General features: G+C 41.4%; 1 protein-coding gene and 1 pseudogene across 3 annotated transcripts in view; one reads left to right on the top strand and one right to left on the bottom strand.

Annotated features, from left to right (window-relative positions):
* Positions 1–25,007, top strand: part of B4GALNT2 (beta-1,4-N-acetyl-galactosaminyltransferase 2 (SID blood group)) — a 42,585-nt gene that overhangs the window by 12,153 nt on the left and 5,425 nt on the right. The window contains exons 3-7 of one of the 2 annotated variants that reach the window (XM_082441762.1): positions 6,787–6,893; positions 8,444–8,481; positions 10,863–11,043; positions 12,076–12,162; positions 24,277–24,464. In XM_082441762.1, the coding sequence (XP_082297888.1) occupies positions 6,787–6,893; positions 8,444–8,481; positions 10,863–11,043; positions 12,076–12,162; positions 24,277–24,464 (601 nt within the window). Of the gene's footprint in view, positions 1–6,786; positions 6,894–8,443; positions 8,482–8,785; positions 8,867–10,862; positions 11,044–12,075; positions 12,163–24,276; positions 24,465–25,007 lie in introns of those variants that run through there. The other variant, XM_082441761.1, reaches the window with a different exon arrangement.
* LOC309650452 (small ubiquitin-related modifier 2 pseudogene) lies at positions 5,046–5,394 on the bottom strand (annotated as a pseudogene). Its single transcript has one exon. The product of its transcript is annotated as a small ubiquitin-related modifier 2 pseudogene (transcript).

Genomic DNA, 25,007 nt, shown 5'->3' with positions numbered 1-25,007 from the left:
GTCTCTAGGTATTTTTTGATTTCCTCTTTGATTTCTTCAGTGATCTCTTGGTTATTTAGTAACGTATTGTTTATCCTCCATGTGTTTGTCTTTTTTACTTTTTTTTCCCTGTAATTCATTTCTAATCTCATAGCGTTGTGGTCAGAAAAGATGCTTGATATGATTTCAATTTTCTTAAATTTACTGAGGCTTGATTTGTGACCCAAGATGTGATCTATCCTGGAGAATGTTCCATGCGCACTTGAGAAGAATGTGTAATCTGCTGTTTTTGGATGGAATGTCCTATATATATCAATTGAATCTATCTGGTCTATTGTGTCATTTAAAGCTTCTGTTTCCTTATTTATTTTCATTTTGGATGATCTGTCCATTGGTGTAAGTGAGGTGTTAAAGTCCCCCACTATTATTGTGTTACTGTCGATTTCCTCTTTTATAGCTGTTAGCAGTTGCCGTATGTATTGAGGTGCTCCTATGTTGGGTGCATATATATTTATAATTGTTACATCTTCTTCTTGGATTGATCCCTTGATCATTATGTAGTGTCCTTCCTTGTCTCTTGTAACATTCTTTATTTTAAAGTCTATTTTATCTGATATGAGTATTGCTACTCCAGGTTTGATTTCCATTTGCATGGAATATCTTTTTCCACCCCCTCACTTTCAGTCTGTATGTGTCCCTAGGTCTAAAGTGGGTCTCTTGTAGACAGCATATATATGGGTCTTGTTTTTGTATCCATTCAGCCAGTCTATGTCTTTTGGTTGAGGCATTTAATCCATTCACGTTTAAGGTAATTATCGATATGTATGTTCCTGTGACCATTTTCTTAATTGTTTTGGGTTTGTTTTTGTAGGTCCTTTTCTTCTCTTGTGTTTCCCACTTAGAGAAGTTCCTTTAGCATTTGTTGTAGAGCTGGTTTGGTGGTGCTGAATTCTCTTAGCTTTTGCTTGTCTGTAAAGCTTTGGATTTCTCCATTGAATCTGAATGAGATCCTTGCCGGGTAGAGTAATCTTGGTTGTAGGTTCTTCCCTTTCATCACTTTAAGTATATCATGCCACTCCCTTCTGGCTTGTCGAGTTTCTGCTGAGAAATCAGCTCTTAACCTTATGGGAGTTCCCTTGTATGTTATTTGTCATTTTTCCCTTGCTGCTTTCAATAATTTTTCTTTGTCTTTAATTTTTGCCACTTTGATTACTGTGTGTCTCGGCGTGTTTCTCCTTGGGTTTATCCTGTATGGGACTCTCTGCGCTTCCTGGACTTGGGTGGCTATTTCCTTTCCCATGTTAGGGAAGTTTTCGACTATAATCTCTTCAAATATTTTTCTGGTCCTTTCTCTCTCTCTTCTCCTTCTGGGACCCCTATAATGCGAATGTTGTTGCGTTTAATGTTGTCCCAGAGGTCTCTTAGGCTGTCTTCATTTCTTTTCATTCCTTTTTTCTTTAGTCTGTTCCGCAGCAGTGAATTCCACCATTCTGTCTTCCAGGTCACTTATCCGTTCTTCTGCCTCAGTTATTCTGCTATTGATTCCTTCTAGTGTAGTTTTCATTTCAGTTATTGTATTGGTCATCTCTGTTTGTTTGTTCTTTAATTCTTTTAGGTCTTTGTTAATGATTTCTTGCATCTTCTCAATCTTTGCCTCCATTCTTATTCTGAGGTCCTGGATCATCTTCACTATCATTATTCTGAATTCTTTTTCTGGAAGGTTGCCTATCTCCACTTCATTTAGTTGTTTTTCTGGGGTTTTTTCTTTTTCCTTCATCTGGTACATCCGCTGCACCTATAGAAGGTGAAGTAGATCTGCACCTTTCTGCATCAAGGTGCAGAAAGTTTGTACAGTGTATTAGTTTGTGTTTTTAGAAGAGGGGGTGGACATTTGTGTTGTTGCGTGTGTGTGTGGAGGTGCGTTTATGTATGTTGGGGGGAGAAGTATGAACAGTGGTGGTAAATGTTTAACAATGGGCTTTTGATAGTGGCTTGTAGTGTTTGCCAATTTCTGTGGTTTAATAATCACACTGTGGCTGATATCAAGCTACAGACAAGATATCACTGAATTCCAGTTATAAAATATCTCCACCATACAGATACAATAGATGAAAATAACCTCAAGAGCAGAATAATAGGAAAATGTAGTAAAATAATTTGGAAGTGGAGAGTTTTGAGTATTTATTACCTGTGTTCCCATTGTATTTAATTTTAAATGTATATAATTTAATTTTTATTACTGGCTGTGTTTAAAAGCTGGCTTTCAAAGTTCCTGAAAATTCAACAATTGACTCTCCTGTGTCAGTAAAACCAGCTCTCACACACCACTATTATACATGAATATCAATGGCTATGTGTCCCTTGGTGGCAGGCAAGTGAGTAAGCAAGATTTTGCCTTACAAGCCCCTTTCACACAAAGTGTCCAAGCTTTCCAGGGGACAGCGGGCTGGGCCAAGTCATTGAGGCACCTGCTTTCAATGGCTGATACGCTGGCTACCAATTTAGGGGTATCCAAGAGGCCCGGCTCTGGGAAATTTTTCTGCTAGTCAGTCCCCCATGCTCAGGAAGGAAGATCCTGCTTGGGGCTAATGGTGTCTTTCTCCTCACCTCAATCCTTCAAGGGCTCAAGATCTTCACATTTTCCCCTGCAGTCTGAGGGACGTGCCCCCCGCCCCCAGGTGTAATTACACTCTGGATAAACTACACTCAGATGCACAAACTCCATCTGCCGGCTCACTCTGTTCTTTTGCACACCGCTGACAGTCCAGTGGTTTCTTGCTGGTATGGGGCAGGTCTGGAACTTGTGGGATGGGTAGGACTCAGACCTGGGTTTTTATCTGGCAATACAGGTTTAAGCCAAGCTATCAGAGCTTGGGTACCGCATCCCAGTAGATATCAGCTGAGCGGGACCGGACAGCTCTCAGGCCAGGAGGCTGGACACCAACACTCTCGGAGCCTAACGATGTCCCTGCCCAGATCCTCCTAGCGCTGTTCTTAGCAAAACACATCAGTCAACAAGGATTGTTTCCACATTCTCTGTTTCACACACTCTCTTCCTCTGAGTTTCATTTGGCATCTTCAGGCTAGAAACCTGCCTGTCTCAGCTCAGCAAGTACAAACTTGATTGGCCTAGATCAGTGGCTCCCAAAAGTTTTTCTGTCCCAGCACACCTGGGGGAATAGGGCACTCTACAACTTCTTGGTAACAGCAAGTAGAGATTCTTCTGGGGGTGATGGGGGGCCTGGGTAGTAAAAGGGATGTTATTCCATACTAATTTTTATACTGTTTATTTATTTATTTATTTATTTATTTTTCGCTGTGTTGGGTCTCCGTTTCCGTGCGAGGGCTCTCTCCAGTTGCGGCAAGCGGGGGCCACTCTTCATCGCGGTGCGCGGGCCTCTCACTGTCGCGGCCTCTCCTGTTGCGGAGCACAGGCTCCAGACGCACAGGCTCAGTAGTTGTGGCTCACGGGCCTAGTTGCTCCGTGGCATGTGGGATCTTCCCGGACCAGGGCTCGAACCCGTGTCCCCTGCATTGGCAGGCAGACTCTCAACCACTGCGCCACCAGGGAAGCCCTAATTTTTATACTGTTACACACACAGATGAACACACATAATTACACACATATTTATGTGTTTATATATATATCCATATAAACATATACTACTGGTGTTTTGTGTGTATATATATATTTTTATATATAAATTTATTTAGTTAGTTTTTGGCTGCGTTGGGTCTTTGTTGCTGTGTGCGGGCTTTCTCTGTTTGCAGCGAGCGGGGGCTACTCTTCGCTGCAGTGCGTGGGCGTCTCACTGCAGTGGATTTTCTTGTAACAGAGCACGGGCTCTCGGCTCACGAGCTTCAGTAGTTGCAGCACGCAGGCTCAGTAGTTGTGGCATGCGGGCTCTAGAGCGCAGGCTCAGTAGTTGTGGCGCACGGGGATTAGTTGCTCTGAGGCATGTGGGATCTTCCCGGACCAGGGCTCGAACCCGTGTCCCCTGCATTGGCAGGCGGATTCTTAACCCCTGTGCCACCAGGGAATTACCTTGTGTGTGTTTTTTTTTTTTTTAAACAACTTTATTGAAGTATAATTGCTTCACAATGGTGTGTCAGTTTCTGCTTTATAACAAAGTGAATCAGCTACAGATATACACACGTTCCAATGTGTGTGTATTTTTAATGTAATTGGTACCATAAGAACAAATGACTCTGAAATTTGCTTTCATTCAATGGTTTTTTTTCGTTTTATTTTTTTAATATTTATTTATTTATTTATTGGGTTGCACTGGGTCTTAGTTGCGGCAGGTGGTCTCCTTAGTTGTAGCATGTGAACTCTTAGTTGTGGCATGCATGTGGAATCTAGTTCCCTGACCCGGGATCAAACCCAGGCCCCCCGCATTGGGAGCGCGGAGTCTTAACCACGGCGCCACTAGGGAAGTCCCTTTTTTTTTTCCATTTTAAACAAGAAGTTTATTTAAACAACAAGATGTTTGACTTGAGAAAAACTATCCAGGATGCATTTCTTTTCGAAGAATTTATACCTCCTTAAATACCGATTGCTTTACCTGTAACAGTTACGTGCAAGAGGGTTATAAAATTGTCCTTGGTTTTACAAAGATAAATGAAAAACATTAAAATTCTCCAATAGAACAAGGTATGCAAGGATTTTTTTATCTTGTTATTCTTGTGTTAAACAGTGAGAGCAAAATAACTTGCTGAACATGAAGACAAGAGCTGAGTGAGCCTGTTGCTAATGGAGAAGGCAGTATTTTCTCGTAACCAGAATTCCCCCATCCCATCTCCATTTGATGCCAATCAAAACATACCACTGGCTATTTAGTTTAAAAAAAATGCAACAAGTGGGAATTTCCTGGCAGTCCAGTGGTTAAGACCCCAAGTTTCCACTGCTGTGGCCCGGGTTCCATCTCTGGTAGGAGCATTGTGCGGCCAGAGAACAAGCAAGCAATATTTTTGTGCACATACACTTGTCACACACACCAGGAATGGGGAAGCGGAAAATGAAAGAACAGAGAAAACGATACTGTAGTGGTCAGGATGTGGTGGAACCAAATTGTGGTCTTCTGAGAATGTCTCCTTGGTCTGGAGGAACAAAGTAGCAGGTTCCCTTTTTAGTGGACACCTCCTGTCTGCTGCTGGGACACATCAGTGGTATCTCCAGCCTCCATTTCCAACTGTGTGGGTGTGTCTTTCTCATTGATTGGCTGCCCATCAAATCGGAATCGGATCTGCCTCATGGACACACCCTGCTGATCACATAGGCTTCCGTCCGCTTGCTAAGTGGTGTGTGCCTCTTCATCTTAAACTGCGCGGCGGAACCATCCTACCCCGCCTCCTTCAAATCACGTGATAACCATTCTCAGTCTTGACTCCTTCCTTGGGCTTTTTGTCCGTCATCCGAGCGCCGGAGTCTCCTCAGCTGGCATTTCACTAAAGAGGTACCAGGTCTGCACCAAATGAGCACACAAGCAACACTAGGAGCCTCAATGATATATTTTTAAGAGCGGTCTATACATCTAGCTCATTCCTTTTAATTGCTATACAGCTATGAATATGAGTGCAATGAATTTTATTAAGCCATTCCCCTATTGAAAGATATTCAGATTTTTGCAAAATTTTCATTATTACATTTACATAATTTATAATAATATTACATTATACTTACATTCTTTCCTTCATTTATTAAGATGTGTATAAGGATGCTCACTTCAGGCGATGCTGAAACAAACCTCCTTATGCATGTCCTACTGTTGACAACCACAAGTTTCTCCCCTTACCTAGCATCTGAATTGCTCAGTCATAGGATATGCTTATTTCTGCTTTTAATAAATATGGCCAGATTGCCTTCAAGAGGACCAACATTAATTCACACTTTCATGAAGAGTCGGTAAGTGTAGTACCTTATTTACATATTCTCTACCTAATCAACACTCGCTATCATAAAATTTTAAAACTTCAAGGAAAAGGTATCATTGTTTTTTTCATTGCTTTTAAAGTTGCATTTCCCTGATTAATATTGCAGTTGAGTGTGTTTCATATATTTATTAGCCATTTGTATTTCCTCTGCTGTTAATTGCCTATTTCTGTACCTTTCCATTTTAAAATTTTGTCTTTTTCATGTTCCCGTAAATACTTCAGTAGCCTAATCTTTCTTCCAGGTAATCTAAATGATTTCCATGGTTAAGCGGATCCCTGAAGCCTACCTATCAACTGTATTACCTTAGTCCCTCAAAGAATCAATATCACTGGATTGTGTTATGTCTTTGACTGAAGGTTGTTACAACAACAAAGCCATCTGGAAATGGTCACTGTGTTTGCTCTAAAAATATTGAGACAACATCCACTCCTAGATAAAGTTTTATATATTTTATTTGTTCAGTGACAAGAAAAGTTTTACCACCGTTCAGGAGTTGGTCTGCTTTGTCCTTTGTCCAGCGTATTGTCAATTACTTTGTACCTTGGCTACCAGGAAGTTCAGATGTGTATTTGGTGTTTAGCAACTGCTGCTGGGTTGGCCGATATGGTCTGATTATTTTGTTTCTTCTTTTTTGCTGGCTGTGATTTTGATTTTGAATGTGCTTTGTTGTAATCTGCTTCAATTCCTTTGTGGAATTAGAGACTGGAGGGAGGGGCAGGAATAAAGGAGGAGAGAAAATGGAGGGCAGATCGGGCCAACCTACTTTCAATTTCTCACCATTGGCAGCACAAAGCTCTGGGTACAAACATCACTTTAAGAACTAACTAGGGACAGGCGTCAAAGCAGCTGCCAATGGTTTTGTTTCTCTGCAGAGAAGGGCTGCCTCGCCCACCGCCCCTGCTGGCTCAGCCCAACCTGCCCTTTGGGTACCCTGTCCACGGGGTCGAAGTGATGCCCCTGCACACGGTTCCCATCCCAGGTAGGTACATCTCCGTTCAGAAAAGACCCGAGCAACTTTCTTATTCCTTTTTAAGCAAAAGGAGGAAGCAGAAGGGAACAGTCATTCATTGGGTACCTGCTGTGTACCCAGCACAATGAAGCGTGACATGGTTTCATTTAATGAAATGAAACCATTTCATTAGCTTCACTCTTTCCACCACTGGGAGTCGCCCTCAGTAGCTGTAACCTCCCTGGGTATCCGAGATAACATAGAAGAGGACAGAAATCTATGTGCATCGAGGAATCTTGGGACATAATTGGCTTTTTGGTGGCCTCCAGCATCATGGGAGCAGGCAAAGCATGAGCCCATCACCAGGGAGTGCATATGGCAAAGGATATTTATGCCAGTTAAAACTCCCCTCTACAAGGGAATTTTACACACTCTTTTAGTTCAGCATCACATCCTTGTGAGGTAAATATTATTTTGCCAACTTCACAGAGTTATCTAAGGCCACATAAGAAGAATATGTCTGAATTAGAGCTTGAATTGATCATATTATAAGAACAGAGATAGATTCTAAAATAAAATAATTTGGGATGAATTGCTAGTTTTTTTTTTTAATAAATGTTTATTGCTGAATGTTACTGAGGCTTTTTCTTTTTTAAAGTTTAATTTTTATTTATTTATTTATTTATGGCTGTGTTGGGTCTTCGTTTCTGTGCAAGGGCTTTCTCTAGTTGTGGCAAGTGGGGTCCACTCTTCATCGAGGTGCACAGGCCTCTCACTATCGCGGCCTCTCTTGTTGCAGAGCACAAGCTCCAGACACGCAGGCTCAGTAATTGTGGCTCACGGGCCTAGTTGCTCCGCGGCATGTGGAATCTTCCCAGACCAGGGCTCGAACCCGTGTCCCCTGCATTGGCAGGCAGATTCTCCACCACTGCGCCACCAGGGAAGCCCCAGTTGCTAGTGTTTTTGAATAGTCATTTAAAAAATGATTTGCCACTTTGGGTAGTTCTTTTTTTATTGTGGTAAAACATACATAACATAAAATTTACCATTTTAACCATTTTGAAGTGTCTAGTTCTGTGGCATAAAGTACATTCACATTGTTCTGCAACCATCACCAGCAACCATCTCTAGAACTTTTTCATCTTTCCAACTGAAACTCTGCACCCATTTAACAGTAACTCCCTTTTCCCCCAAGTCCCTGGCAACCACCATTCTATTTTCTGTCTCTATGAATTTGACTATTCCAGGAAACTCATATAAGGATGATTCATTATTTATCTATTGCTTCCTTCCCTTCAGTAACAGAGATACCTGGAAGGGACTGGATTAATTCACAGCACCCATCCAAAACTGAGGGTGGGCATCGGAGGCTTTAGAACTGCTGGAATTTGAGAAGGACCATGGGACACCATCTAATAGAGCCCTGGGGAGAGGGGAGTGGTCAGCAAACTCCCTGGATAGGTGACACTTAAAGGGACTCTGGAGGGATGTGTAGGAGTCGGCCAGGAAGGTGAGAGCATCAGGGAGTCCTTGGCATCCTCTCAAATGGTGTTTTTTGTCCTTTTTCCTGTGCTCTCCAGGTCTCCAGTTTGAAGGACCAGATGCTCCCATCTATGAGGCAAGAGTCCCCTTCCCAGCTCCCTTTTGCACTTGGCATCCTGTCCTTGGCTCACTGCCTGTGCCCTCTCCCCCCCATGGTAGCTGGTTTCAGATTTTGACAGAGTCTCTATCCTGATTAAATATTAGACGTGAGTCCATGGTGGGGAGAGGGGGAAAGGTGCCTATAGAAGTCATGAATTTTCCAGCCGTGGGGTAGCTGGAGTTCCAGGGAGGACTTCCAGAACACTGGGCCACCAAGGGTGCTGCTGCCTTCAGCTACAAGAGGAAGCTGCCGCCACAGCCGGGCTGTGTTGCCTCTGTTCGGGTCAGCGCCAGCAAGGTGGATGCTCTGTGGCCTGCCCTTCTTTCCCATTTAAGATAGCTCCAAATCAAGGTCTATGCAAGTATGTCTAAGGGGTGGGATGTAAATCACATCCAGAACCCTAACTGAAAAGGAGTGTGGGAAATATAGTTTTAGTTTTCCCCCTTCTGCATGCCACACAAGGCTGTAATGGGTGGTGATTGAGCAAAGCTGCTCTGTCCTCCAGAGGGCGCCTCTGGCCACCTCCCCCCCAACTACCCTCACCGCCACTGTCCCCTACACCTTTGTCACTTTGTCTCTACTCTGTGTTACCTTCTTTTGTGTGTGTGTGTGTGTGTTACCTTCTTCATGGCACTTATCATACCTGAATTACTTTATATATGTCATGATATGCTTATTGCCACTCTTCCTCACTAGACTATAAGCTTCTTGAAGGCAGGGAGTCTGTCTTATTCACTACTCTTTTCCCAGTGCCTGTAGTTTGGATTTCAGAAAGTATCTCTCGAATGACTAAAGTGTTTTCAGCAGGAATGACATAATCTAGGTTACTTTTCCTAAAGATAACTGGCTGTTGCAGAAGACAAGAAGGCAAGGGAAGAGAGTAGCAGTGGGGATGGAGAGAAGCAGACGGATTCTAGCTACATGTTGAAGGTGGACCGGGCAGGACTCACTCATGGATTGGCTGTGGCGTAGGGGAAAGAGCAGGACAAGAATGACTTCATTTGGGGACTGGAACAGCTGAGTGGGTGGAGGTGCCATTCACAAGGCCAAGAGAGCCAGGGACGGGGTGGAAAACAGGTTTATCGAGAAAAAAACATAGTTCAGTTTTGAAGATATCAGTTTGAGCTGCTTGTGAAACTTCCTAGCAGAGCAACCAACCAGGCAGCTGGATCTCAGAAAGATAGGAGCTGAAGATGTACTTTAAAAAAAAAAAAAATTTATTTACTTTATTTATTTATTTTATTTATTTACTTTTGGCTGCGTTGGGTCTTCGTTGCTGCACGCGGGCTTTCTCTAGTTGCTGCGAGCGGGGGCTACTCTTCATTGCGGTGCGCAGGCATCTCATTGCGGTGTCTTCCCTTGTTGCAGAGCACAGGCTCTAGGCGCGCGGGCTTCAGTAGTTGTGGCACGTGGGCTCAGTGGTTGTGGCTCACAGGCTCTAGAGCACAGGCTCAGCAGTTGTGGCGCACGGGCGTAGTTGCTCCACAGCATGTGGGATCTTCCAGACCAGGGATCGAATCCTTGTCCCCTGCATTGGCAGGCGGATTCTTAACCACTGCACCAGCAGGGAAGTCCCTGAAGATGTACATTTTTCAACCATCAGCATATGAATAGTAGTTAAAGCTGCCACCTCCTCTAGTGAGAAGGTGTAGATTAAGAAGGGAAGAGGACGCAGAACCAAACCCTGAAAAACTCTTTGGAGATCAGATAGACAAGGAGGAGTCGGCAAACAGAATTCAAAAGGAGCAGCCATGGGACTTCCCTGGTGGTGCAGTGGTTAAGAATCTGACTGTTAATGCAGGGGACACAGGTTCAATCCCTGGTCTGGGAAGATCCCACATGCCGCGGAGCAACTAAGCCCGTGCAGCACAACTACTGAGCCCATGTGCCACAACTACTGAAGCCCGCGTGCCTAGAGCCCGTGCTCAGCAACAAGAGAAGCCACTGAAATGAAAAATGAGAAGCCTGCGCACTGCAACGAAGAGTAGCCCCCGCTCGCCACAACTAGAGAAAGCCCGCGAGCAGCAACGAAGACCCAATGCAGCCATAAACAAACAAACAAACAAATAAATAAATAAATAAGCAAGCAAGCAAGCAAGCAAGCAGCCGGGGTAGGAAGAAAATGGAATCCTGCAAGGCAAGAGTTAAGAATGCTTCAGAAATGGCCCTTGAACACACCGGGTCCTAGGACTTGATTCTTCTTTACTGGGGCTGGGGCAGCAACTGCAGAGCCAGACCCTAGGTTTCAGGGGCACCCGTGATCCTTCTCCTCTTGTGTTTATGCTCTCTGCTCCCTGCTGGCCATTCTGGGTATGTGCTGTTATTTGCATTTCATCTTTCTATCTCATCCACCCTAGGTCACCCTGACAGCTTCTCTGGGGACACTGAACACCCTCGCTGACATCCCAGACAGTGTGGTACAGGGCAGAGGCCAGAAGCAGCTGAACATTTCGACGAGTAACCGGAAGCTTTTGAATTTCATACTCCAGCACGTGACATACACAAGCACAGAGTATCAGCGCTGCAGGGTGGATGTAGGTGAGAGGCTGTCCTTGGATGCTTAGGGATCTGTCCAAAATGCTTAGGGACCCGGAAGAACACCATCAGGCCCTCAAAGTCTTCCTCCTCCAGGAAGCCTGCCTCTCTGGCTCCTGTTCCTAACTCTAAACACCTAACTTCCCAATTACTGTACCCAGTGCTATCCCCCACGTTGCCATTGACCACATAGAGTGACTTGAAGGAAAGGACAGGCAAAATGCCTGCTCAGCTCTCCATGAAGACAGATCATTCATGCTGTGCCCCTAGAAACCATCCAGTTCTGTTCCTCATTCTCAGTAGCAAGCAAAGCTGAAGATTTTGGCTGCAGTAGATGGGGGGCAGTCTATGCATCAGTATCTTGCCCTGGGCACTAACAGGAAAGAGGGATGTGGGGAGCTAGCAGCCCCCAGGTCAGTGGTTTTGTCTTCCTCCTCCCATCCCAGTCCCCATTCCCGTCCCCAGAATTCCTGGGAAAACAACTCCTGCCACCGTCAGGGCAGCCCCAGTTTCTTTCTGGATGAATTAAAGGCACCCGTTCCCATTTTGAGTGGCTACACAGGATGCATTCCCAGGACACCAACAGAAAAAATGAAGTGTGGGACAGATTTCCCATGAGCACAAACTAGAGGCAGAGTTATCTTCACCTTCAGATTTTCAAACATTTCTTATCACAAAATGACCCTGTGAGGTATAAAATGGGGCAGGTAGTATTATCCTGGTTTTGTAGATAGAGAAGGAGGTGCAGTGATTTACCCAAGGAATTTCAGATAACAAGGCAAAGTCAAACTTAATCCATCCCTCTGATTCCAAGCCCACTTTACCCGACAGATTCTCACGGGGAGGAAATGTGAGTTTCGGAGGTGATCAGCTGGTTGCCCCAGGGATGCACAGCAGGTTATGAGGCAGGATGCCATAGACCATGCGGTCTTCAGTCTCGTTCCACCGGTCCACTCCCGCATCCCGTCAGCTTCCCGGGCAGCGTGGGGGGTGACCCAGACACAGTGCACCCACCCTGACCTTATTTCTCTCCAGTGAGTCTGCAGTCCAAGTCCTCAGTGGCCAAGTTTCCGGTGACCATCCGCCTTCCTGTTATGCCCAAGTTATATGACCCTGGACCAGGTAAGGCCCTTGTTCCTGGGGCTTCATGGTGGGTCCTATAGAATATTGGTGAGATTCAGAAGGGATCCCGTCTGAGATGGAGGGGGAGGAGAATTATAAAAATAGAGTGGTACTGGAGCAGGAATAGATACATCAATGGAATTAAATTCGAAATCGAGAAATAGACATGTTGGAATTTTACCATGTGATAAAGGAAGCTTTTCAAATTAAAGGGAGAAAAGATGGATTATTCAAGAAATCATGCAGGATAACTGTGTAACTATGTGGAAAAGAACAAGTTGAATCTATCTCACGGCTCATACCAAGATAAATTCCAAATAGGCAAATATCTATTTTTTGTTAAGTACTAGAAAAAAACGTGGAGTTAAAAAATAACTTTGGAGTGACTTCTCTGGTGGTCCAGTGGTTAGGACTCCGTGTTTCCACTGCAGGGGGCATGGGTTCGATCCCTGGTCCGGGAACTAAGATCCCACATGCAGTGCGGCGCAGCCAAATAAATAAATAAATAAATAAATAAATAAATAAATAAATAAAAACTTTGGAGTATAAGACTTTTCTAAATATGACACAAAACCCAGAGGCCATAAGGAAAAGACTAAAAACATAAAATACATAACAATTTTTAATGTTTTTATGACAGAAACTTACCATATGCAAAGTCAAATGACAAAGGACAAATTGGGAAAAAAATATCTTCAACACACATTAAAGTCGAAGGTCTAATTTTACTTAAGAGCACTTGTGAATCAATAAGAAAAGAATATCAATAAGAAAAGAATAAGCCAATTCACAAAAAGTTAAATTCAAGAATACTTTTAGCCATTAAAATATATGCTCAATTTCATGCTAAGAAAATTGCAAATGAAAACTACATTCATATTGTGTTGGAGGAGTGGGGAAACAAACTGCGAGTGGTATCTTAGTTCCCTGACCAGGGATGGAACCCGCGCCCCCTGCAGTGGAAGTGCAGATGCTTAACCACTGCACTGCCAGGGAAGTCCTGTCTATCAGCATTTTAAATGTATATGTGCTTTGGTCCAGCCACTTATCATGTGGCTTCTAGAAATTATCCTATAGATGCTTACATCTGTGTGAAATGACATTTGTTTGAAGGTATTTATTGCAGCATTGTTTGCAATGACAAAAACCTTAAAAGTGGGAGGCACTGGTTAAATCAAGTGTGGTCCATCGGTATAATGAAATGCCACGCAGTGCCATTCAGAAGGACGGAGGAGGAAAACAGGAGCAGGAAGGTTTTTATTCTGATACAAAATGCTTTCGAAGATGTACAGAAAAGAGTAAAGAGTAAGCTACCATTTCTGTAAAAAGAAAGGGGGAAAGAAGACATAACTGCTTGATTACAGAAAAATAAACAAGAAATTAGTAATACTGGTAAACTCCTGGGAAGAAACCAAGTAGTTGTGAACAGGGATGGGAAGAAGTATTTTCATAGTGTAACTTTCAATACATTTAGAATTTTGAACAGTTGACATTTTTTTACTGTATTACCTATATATTCAAAATGTAATCTATTCAAATAGATTCTTTTCAAAATATAAATTGTTATTTTAAAGTAATAGTATTAAGTATCTATGGAGAGGGATTTAAAGTATGGGCTTAACATCATAACTTTCTCAAAAATAAAAGAAATAAGTACAAGGAGTTCACAAAAAACCTTTTTTGGCTTCAGATTTGTTTTAAAGATAAAGTGTTACCGATAAAATGGAAATCACCACAATCTTATTCCCCTCCCTTCTTCCAGCAGTCATGATCTTTCTTTTCCCTGTTTTTGTACATTTTAATATGTAGATTTCTATTCTTACACATGTGTACACACACACACAGAGCATATACAGTGTGGTGCAATGCATTTTTGAACTTCTCATAAAAGTTACATTGTATGGCATGAACTTTTAGTTTCTGACCTTTTGTCAGTCCATGGCTTGTCTTTTGATTTTGCTTCGGGGTCTTTTGTTATTATAAAGCTATATCCTTTAATAAAATTGATTCGTTGGTTTTTTTCTAGCTTTTGCTTTTCGTGCCTTATTCAAGAAATTCTTCACTACGTTGGAGCCATAAAGATACTCTCCTGTATTTTTTTTCAAAAGTTGCACATGTTTGGTTCTTACATTTAGATACTTACGTGTGGCATGTGAAGAGGACCTAATTTTTTGTGTATGGAGAGCCTATTGTCCCACCACCACAGACCTAGTGGTCCAGCCTCCTCCTGTTCGTACAGCTGGCCCCTCACACACCCACTTTCATGCATGCAGGGGTCTGAACCTTTCTTAGGTCACATTAATCTATTTATCCTTGCGCTCATTCCACAATGTTTCCATACACTTTATAACACGTTTTATATCTAGTGGGGATAAATTCTATACTTCAGGATGACTGTACTTCATTTAGCAAAATTTTCTCAGCTCTTCTTGGTCTTTTACTTTTTCATTAGAGTTTTGGCATCAGCTCATCAAGATCCTCCAAAATCCCTTGAGATTTTGATGAGAATTTCATAGAATTTGTAGATTAATTAGAGATGAATTGACAGTTTTATGAAGTTGAATATTCCCAACCATGAATCTGGTATACCTCTCCATATTATAATCTCCATGTCGTAGTCTCTTCATAGGTTCTTCAATAATTTATTTTGTAGTTTTATTTGTAAAGGAATTGCACACTTTATTGGATTTAGTCTTAGGTACTTTATATTTCTAATTGCTTTTATAAATTGGATCTTTTTCTTCTACATTTTAATTGGTTGCTGTTGGTATATAGGACATTAGTGATTTTTGAATGTTGAACTTACAAGCAGCATCGTTCTTGCTCTCATATTAGTGATTGTTTTTAACGAAGAGTCTCTTGAACAAATAATGATTTTTGTCTCTTCTTTTCCAGTTCTTATCATTTGTTTAGTTTTCTTGTCTTACTGCATTTTACTAAAATCTCCGGTACAGTGTTGAATAATAGCAGTGGTAGCAGGCACTTTTGCTTGTTCCTGACTTTAAGAACATTCGAATGCTCTACCATTCATGTTTGCTGGGTATGAGGGTGGTAGATGTGTCAGGGTAAGAAAGTTTCCTTCTTTCCTTCTATTTCTGATGTGGACCATTTTTTAAAAGTCTTTATTGAATTTGTTAAAATATTGCTTCTGTTTTATGTTTTGGTTTTTTGGCTGCGAGGCATGTGGGGTCTTAGCTCCTCGACTAGGGATTGAACCCGCACCCCTTGCATTAGAAGGCGAAGTCTTAACCTCTGGACCACCAGGGAAGTCCCTTTCCTTCTATTACTGCTACTAAGAATTTTTCTATTTCTACTTTCTATTTCCTTGCAGAGAGTTTTTATATGAATGAGTATTGAATTTTATCAGATAAATTGTCTGTACCCATTGAAATAATTTTTCTCCTTTATTTGGGTTTATGTAGTGACTTACATTGATTGATTTTCTGCTGTTGAAATTGTTCTTGTATTTCTGGAATAAACCCATCTTGATTGCAATGTATTAGTTGATTAAATGCTGAATTAAATTTTTTGCAATTTTATATAGGATTCTTGCATCTGTATTCAAAACTGAGACTATTTTCTCCTGTAATGTCCTTGCCCAGTTTTGTTATCAATATTATTATACAAGTCTTGTAAGACGAGTTGAATAGCTTTCCTTTTTTCACTGTTTGCTGAAGTGAATTGTAATAAAATAGGAATAATACATCTCTTGGAGTTTTATTAAAACTTATCTGATCCTTCTGTCTTTTTTTTTTTGTCCAAGTTTTGGGGAAGGTGGTTAAGGATGGGAATGTGGATGGGAAGGAGTGAGAGAAAGGGAAGAAATTTAAAGCTATCAGTTCTGTGTCTTTAATGGTTATTGATCTGTATGTACATTGAGTCAATTTTTTAAATGTTTCTGTAAAGTTGTCTTAAATTTGATGTAAATTGCCTATTTTTTTTTTGTCATAGAGTTGTTCATAGCATTCTCTTATGTTTGTTAAAAAAAATTTAAATATCTGAAGTCACGTCTCCCTTTTGATTCTTTACATTTATCTTCAGTAATTTTAAGTTGGTTTCATATCTAAATATTCTCGTTTCATTTATGCCTGTTTTTGTTCCATATTTTCTTTTTCATATATGTGATTCTGTGATTTGTCACTTTAAAGATTTTAAACATTCTCATTTTAAATCCTTTTCAGATTCCTCTATTATTTTGTAGATAGACACTGCACAGGGTAGATTTGCTGGCTGTAGTTTTCTCTGAGTGTCTTGGAATTTTTGCTAGTGGCTCATCTTGAGTAGGAGGCTTTTGCTTATTTGTTTCGTTTTCTCCTCTCTCCCTCTTTCTCCCTCTTTCCTCTCTCTTTCTCTCTCCTGATGTGTTCCCATCTCACAGCTTTACAGTTGCTTCTACTCCCAGTAGCCAAGATTCCTAGTCCATCATTTTATACTGGAGTGTTGGGGTCCCTGTCCCCTAGTGATATTGGCGTCACTGAAGAGCCAGTTGCTGGGCCTGAGGGTGGCTTGGCACAGGGCTTGGCTGTGATGTGGTGTCATCTCTGCACCCAGAGGTGTGTACAGGGATGATGGCTGTTTGGGGTTCCTTGCCCAGCAGGTAGTATGTGGTGAGAGATGGAGGGAGTGCAGCCTGGCTTCAGTCCATGGCTTCCAGCAAAATGCCTGGCTGTGGACCCACATACCTTATGAGACACTTTTATTCCATTAACACTCAGACTTGGCCTCCCAGCCTCTTCTCTTGTTCTGACCTCAGATTGCAGCAAGCCCAGCTCCAGCTCTACTCACGGCTGTTGATTTCTGTTCTTGGAGGAAATGTTGTCTATTTTTGAGCATGGCTATGTCTACATTTTTCTTTATCATTGCTATGTGTTTGGAACAATATGGAATTTCAAAGCAAAGTGCTATACCACCAACTTGGCTGGGAGTCCCCTACCTTGACCACCTCCTGTGGTAATTCAGGCCCCTGATTCTCTCTTTACTATAACAAAAGAACCAAACTTATCATGTGGCCTGAGAAGAGAAAAGGTAGGAGAGGATTCATTTGCCATGCTCTTGAACATGATTTACATGACTCTTTCTGTTACTGAGCCCTTTCCAGATTCTTGGGCAGCAGCAATACCATAGAAATGAATATTGCTTCCACAAGACTCTTAAGCATGCAGAGTTTTTTATTAAAAGAGATAGTTTGTGCACAAGAGAGAAGGCAGGAGACAAGCCTCTTAGATAGACTCATCCACCAGAGGGCAGAGAGCAGAAGCAAGAAGAACTACGATCTTGTAGCCTATGGAACGAAAACCACATTCACAGAAAGATAGACAAAATGAAAAAGCAGAGGACTATGTACCAGATGAAGGAACAAGATAAAACCCCAGAAAAACAACTAAATGAAGTTTAAATAGGCAACCCTGCAGAAAAAGAATTCAGAATAATGATAGTGAGGATGATCCAGGACCTCGGAAAAAGAATGGAGGCAAAGATCGAGAAGGTGCAAGAAATGTTTAACAAAGACCTAGAAGAATGAAAGAACAAACACCTCAAAGAATTAAAGAGCAAACAAACAGACATGAACAATACAATAACTAATGAAAAATACACTAGAAGGAATCAATAGCAGAATAACTGAGGCAGAAGAACGGATAAGTGACCTGGAAGACAGAATGGTGGAATTCACTGCTGTGGAACAGAATAAAGAAAAAAGAATGAAAAGAGGGCTTCCCAGGTGGCGCAGTGGTTGAGAGTCTGCCTGCCAATGCAGGGGACACGGGTTCGAGCCCTGGTCTGGGAAGATCCCACATGCCGCGGAGCAACTGGGCCCGTCAGCCACAATTGCTGAGCCTGTGTTCCGCAACAAGAGAGACCGTGATAGTGAGAGGCCCACGCACCGCGATGAAGAGTGGCCCCCACTTGCCGCAACTAGAGAAAGCCCTCGCACAGAAACGAAGACCCAACACAGCCATAAAAAAAAAGCCCTCGCACAGAAACGAAGACCCAACACAGCCATAAATAAATAAATAAAATTAAAAAAAAAAAAAAAAAAAAAAGAATGAAAAGAAATGAAGACAGCCTAAGAGACCTCTGGGACAACACTAAATGCAACAACATTCGCATTATAGGGTTCCCAGAAGAAGAGAGAGAGAAAGGACCTGAGAAATATTTGAAGAGATTATAGTCGAAAACTTCCCTAACATGGGAAAGGAAATAGCCACCCAAGTCCAGGAAGCGCAAAGAGTCCCATACAGAACAAACCCAAGGAGAAACACGCTGAGACACATAGTAATCAAATTGACAAATATTAAAGACAAAGAAAAATTATTGAAAGCAGCAAGGGAAAAATGACAAATAACATACAAGGGAACTCCCATAATGTTAGCAGCTGATTTCTCAGCAGAAACTCTACAAGCCAGAAGGGAGTGGCATGATATATTTAAAGTGATGAAAGGGAAGAACCTACAACCAAGATTACTCTACCTGGCAAGAATCTCATTCAGATTCGATGGAGAAATCCAAAGCTTTACAGACATGCAAAAGCTAAGAGAATTCAGCACCACCAAACCAGCTCTACAACAAATGCTAAAGGAACTTCTCTAAGTGGGAAACACAAGACAAGAAAAGGACCTACAGAAACAAACCCATAACAATTAAGAAAATGGTAATAGGAACATACATATTGATAATTACCTTAGACATGAATGGATTAAATGTTCCAACCAAAAGACACAGGCTCGCTGAATGGATACAAAAACAAGACCCATATATATGCTGTCTACAAGAGACCCACTTCAGACATAGGGACACATACAGACTGAAAGTGAGGGGATGGAAAAAGATATTCCATGCAAATGGAAATCAAAAGAAAGCTGGAGTAGCAATACTCATATCAGATAAAATAGACTTTAAAATAAAGAATGTTACAAGAGACAAGGAATGACACTACATAATGATCAAGGGATCAATCCAAGAAGAAGATGTAACAATTATAAATATATATGCACCCAACATAGGAGCACCTCAATACATAAGGCAACTGCTAACAGCTATGAAAGAGGAAATCAACAGTAACACAATAGTAGTGGGGGACTTTAACACCTCACTTACACCAATGGACAGATCATCCAAACAGAAAATTAATAAAGAAATACAACTTTTAAATGACACAACAGACCAGATAGATTTAATTGATATTTATAGGACATTCCATCCAAAAACAGCAGATTACACTTTCTTCTCAAGTGCACAGTGAACATTCTCCAAGATAGATCACATCTTGGGTCACAAATCAAGCCTCAGTAAGTTTAAGAAAATTGAAATCATATCAAGCATCTTTTCTGACCACAACGCTATGAGATTAGAAATCAATTACAGGGAAAAAATGTAAAAACCACAAACACATGGAGGCTAAACAATATGTTAATAAATAACCAAGAAATCACTGAAGAAGTCAAAGAGGAAATCAGAAAATACCTAGAGACAAATTACAACAAAAATATGACGATCCAAAACCTATGGGATGCAGCAAAAGCAGTTCTAAGAGGGAAGTTTATAGCTATACAAGCCTACTCAGGAAACAAGAAAAATCTCAAATAAACAATCTAACCTTACACCTAAAGGAACTAGAGAAAGAAGAACAAACAAAACCCAAGTTAGGAGAAGGAAAGAAATCATAAAGATCAGAGCAGAAATAAATGAAATACAAACAAAGAAAACAATAGCAAAGATCAATCAAACTAAAAGGTGGTTCTTTGAGAAGATAAACAAAATTGATAAACCATTAGCCAGACTCATCAAGAAAAAGAGGGAGAGGACTCAAATCAATAAAATTAGAAATGAAAAAGGAGAAGTTACAACAGACACCGCAGAAATACAAAGCATCCTAAGAGACTACAAGCAACTCTGTGCCAATAAAATGGACAACCTGGAAGAAATGGACAAATTCTTAGAAAGGTATAACCTTCCAAGACTGAACCAGGAAGAAATAGAAAATATGAACAGACCAATCACAAGTAATGAAATTGAAACTGTGATTAAAAATCTTCCAACAAACAAAAGACCAGGAGCAGATGGCTTCACAGGTGAATTCTATCAAACATTTAGAGAAAAGCTAATACCCATCCTTCTCAAAGTCTTCCAAAAAATTGCAGAGGAAAGAACACTTCCAAACTCATTCTCTGAGGCCACCATCACCCTGATACAAAAACCAGACAAAGACACTACAAAAAAAGAAAATTACAGACCAATATCACTGATAAATATAGATGCAAAAATCCTCAGCAAAATACTAGCAATCAGAATTCAACAACACATTAAAAGGATCATACACCATGATCAAGTGGGATTTATGCCAGGGATGCAAGGATTCTTCAATATATGCAAATCAATCAATGTGATACACCATATTAACAAATTGAAGAAGAAAAACCATATGATCATCTCAATAGATGCAGAAAAAGCTTTTGACAAAATTCAACACCCAGTTATTATAAAAACCCTCCAGAAAGTGGGCATAGAGGGAACCTACCTCGACATAATAAAGGCCATATACGACAAACCCACAGCAAACATCATTCTCAATGGTGAAAAACTGAAAGCATTTCCTCTAAGATCAGGAACAAGACAAAGATGTCCACTCTCACCACTGTTATTCAACATAGTTTTTGAAGCCCTAGCCACGGCAACCAGAGAAGAAAAAGAAAGAAAAGGAATCCAAATTGGAAAAGAAGTAAAACTGTCACTGTTTGCAGATGACATGATACTATACATAGAGAATCCTAAATATGCCACCAGAAAACTACTAGAGCTAATCAATGAATTTGGTAAAGTTGCAGGATACAAAATTAATGTGCAGAAATCTCTTGCATTCCTATACACTAATGATGAAAAATCTGAAAGAGAAATTAAGGAAACACTCCCATTTACCATTGTAACAAAAAGAATAAAATACCTAGGAATAAACCTACCTAGAGAGAAAAAAGACCTGTATGCAGAAAACTATGACACTGATGAAAGAAATTAAAGATGATGCCAACAGATGGAGAGATATACCATGTTCTTGGATTGGAAGAATCAATATTGTGAAAATGACTATACTACCCAAAGCAATCTACAGATTCAATGCAATACCTATCAAATTACCAATGGCATTTTTTACAGAACTAGAACAAAAAATTTTTAAATTTGTATGGAGACACAAAAGACCCCGAATAGCCAAAGCAGTCTTGAGGGAAAAAGACGGAGCTGGAGGAATCAGACTCCCTGACTTCAGACTATACTACAAAGCTACAGTCATCAAGACAATATGGTACTGGCACAAAAGCAGAAATATAAATCAATGGAACAGGATAGAAAGCCCAGAGATAAACCCACACACCTGTGATCAACTAATCTATGACAAAGGAGGCAAGGATATACAATGGAGAAAAGACAGTCTCTTCAATAAGTGGTGCTGGGAAAACTGGACAGCTACATGTAAAAGAATGAAATTAGAACACTCCCTAACACCATACACAAAAATAAACTCAAAATGGATTAGAGACCTAAATGTAAGGACGCTATAAAACTCTTAGAGGAAAACATAGGAAGAACACTCTTTGACATAAATCACAGCAAGATCTTTTTTGACTCACCTCCTGGAGTAATGGAAATAAAAACAAAAATAAACAAATGGGACCTAATGAAACTTGAAAGCTTTTGCACAGCAAAGGAAACCATAAACAAGGCGAAAAGACAGCCCTCAGAATGGGAGAAAATATTTGCAAAACGTATCAACAGACAAAGGATTAATCTCCAAAGCATATAAATAGCTCATGCGGCTCAATATTAAAAAAACAAACAACCCAATCCAAAAATGGGCAGAAGACCTAAATAGACATTTCTCCAAAGAAGACATACAGATGGCCAAGAAGCACATGAAAAGCTGCACAACATCACTAATTATTAGAGAAATGCAAATCAAAACTGCAATGAGCTATCACCTCACACCAGTTAGAATGGGCATCATCAGAAAATTTACAAACAACAAATGCTGGAGAGGGTGTGGAGAAAAGGGAACCCTCTTGCACTGTTGGTGGGAATGTAATTTGATACAGCCACTATGGAGAACAGTATGGAGGTTTCTTAAAGAACTAAGAATAGAACTACCATATGACCCAGCAATCCCACTACTGGGCATATACCCTGAGAAAACCATAATTCAAAAAGAGTCATTACCACAGTGTTCATTGCAGCACTATCTACAATAGCCAGGACATGGAAGCAACCTAAGTGTCCATTGACAGATGAATGGATAAAGAAGATGTGGCATATATATACAATGGAATATTACTCAGCCATAAAAGAAATGAAATTGAGTTATTTGTAGCAAGGTGGATGGACCTAGAGTCTGTCATACAGAGTGAAGTAAGTCAGAAAGAGAAAAACAAATACCGTATGCTAACACATATATATGGAATCTTAAAAAAAAAAAAAAGGTTATGAAAAACCTAGGGGCAGGACAGGAATAAAGACGCAGACGTAGAGAATGGACTTGAGGACACAGGGAGGGGAAAGGGTAAGCTGGGACGAAGTGAGAGAGTGGCATGGACTTATATATACTACCAAATGTAAAATAGATAGCTAGTGGGAAGCAGCCGCATAGCACAGGGAGATCAGCTTCATGCTTTGTGAACACCTAGAGGGGTGGGATAGGGAGGGTGGGAGGGAGATGCAAGAGGGAGGAGATACGGGGATATATATATATAATCAGCTATATGTATAGCTGATTCACTTTGTTATAAAGCAGAAACTAACACACCATTGTAAAGCAGTTATACCGTGATAAAGATGTTTAAAAAAAATAAAACAACTAAAAATAGAATTACCATATGACCCAGCAATCCCACTACTGGGCATATACCCAGAGAAAAGCATAATTCAAAAAGACACATGCACCCCAATGTTCATTGCAGCACTATTTACAATAGCCAGGTCATGGAAGCAACCTAAATGCCCATTGACAGACGAATGGATAAAGAAGAAGTGGTACATATATACAATGGAATATTACTCAGCCATAAAAAGGAACGAAATTGGGTCATTTGTAGAGACATGGATGGATCTAGAGACTGTCATACAGAGTAAAGTAAGTCAGAAAGAGAAAAACAAATATCGTGTATTAACGCATATATGTGGAATCTAGAAAAATGGTACAGATAAACCGGTTTGCAGGGCAGTAATAGAGACACAGATGTAGAGAACGAACATATGGATACCAAGTGGCGGGGGCTGGTGGTGGTGGGATGAATTGGGAGATTGGGATTGACGTGTATACACTAATATGTATAAAATGGATAACTAATAAGAACCTGCTGTATAAAAAATAAAATTAAATTAAATTAAAAAATTAAAAAAAAAAAAAGAGAGAGAGAGAAGGCAGGGAAAAAGTGCCAGCTCCCCGAGTAGAAGGGGAGAGTTGCTTTTATAACAGAAGGGACGATTTGTCTCGTGATCACGGATAATTTCCAGAAATCATCCAACTTCTTTGATCAGCAGCAGGTGACTCCATGGTGGCTGTCAGGAGTAGGGAGTGCTTCTGTGAGGGGGAAGAAATGCAGGAGAATTTTCTGTAAGAAAGCCCAGGAACAGATTAGGTTAAAATTTACAGTTGAGCTTCTTGTCTTGTGGCAACTAGGTATACTGTTAGTGGCACAGAGATAAAGTTAATCTTTTATTCCTGTGAGTCTGGTTTTTATCCTCTGGGACTCGGGCCCCCAGGGCCTTTGTTCTTTAGTTTGCAAGGTTTGTTTACCCAAGACCGGTCTTTTTCCAAAATGGCTGTACTCTTGTCTCCCTGTCTCATTTCCGCTCACTCCCACAGACCCAGGAGAAGCTGGGTAATGGTGCAGCATGTACTGAAGAGGGTTTATGGAATGATTTCTGATTTCTGTCATTCTGAGAAGTCGCTCTGCAGTCGGGTTCTGTTGCATTCACCCACAAACAATAGGTGAGGGTGTAGCTTTCAGCCTGCGTTAACTTCAGCCGACCCCACCGCACCAGACGACCCACGTGCCCCCAGAATGATGCAAGTCAGGACAGTGAGGTTTCCCGAAGACAGAGCTCTGACATCTACCCTTTCTTGCTCAGAGAGGAAGCTCAGAGACCTGGTGACCATTGCCACCAAAACTTTCCTCCGTCCCCACAAGCTCATGACCATGCTCCAGAGCGTTCGTGAGTATTACCCAGACTTGACCGTGATCGTGGCTGATGACAGCAAGGAGCCCCTGAAGATTAATGACAGCCATGTGGAGTATTACACCATGCCTTATGGGAAGGTATGTCCTTCCCAGATGGGGAGACACCTGGATCCCGGGACAAGGGGGCCCACAGTCAGGTTCTGCCCTGAATGGGGCTGCTCCGGTGGCCTTCCCAAGGCAGCAGCGTCCTGGCATGGGAGGGGAGTCCCCTTGCTGATTCCAAATTCACAGAGAAATCAGGTCAGTCTCCCTTTTCTGCATTAGCAGGGTGGTTAATCAGCCTCTCCTCACACCTGGTGTGGGAATTGATTGAGGTCCTTCGAAGTGACTTGAGGTGTCTGACAGTCTAAGGTTTCCTGACATGCAGGTCCAACAGCAGAGAAACCTCTCATCCCTACAATTCCCCCCTTGCTGGAGCGGCTCTCTCCCCCATGCACCATCTTGCAAGCACACACAGGAGGAAGTGGATAGTGGATATTATACGTACCGGAGGGTCCCCCCCTCCAACAGCTTCCAGGTTGCATGAGGGGAAAGGGCGGGAGAGCCACAGAGACTCTCTCGGGTGAAAGGGGACTTCCATCGGTCCATATTAGCCACAGGGCCAAGGAAGGTCTTTCTGCC

This window comes from Balaenoptera physalus (assembly GCF_965194825.1).
Source record: "Balaenoptera physalus genome assembly, chromosome: 20".
Lineage (NCBI taxonomy): Eukaryota > Metazoa > Chordata > Mammalia > Artiodactyla > Balaenopteridae > Balaenoptera > Balaenoptera physalus.
Note: the sequence above shows the minus strand (reverse complement) of the source record. Positions and strands in the feature narration are given on the sequence as shown.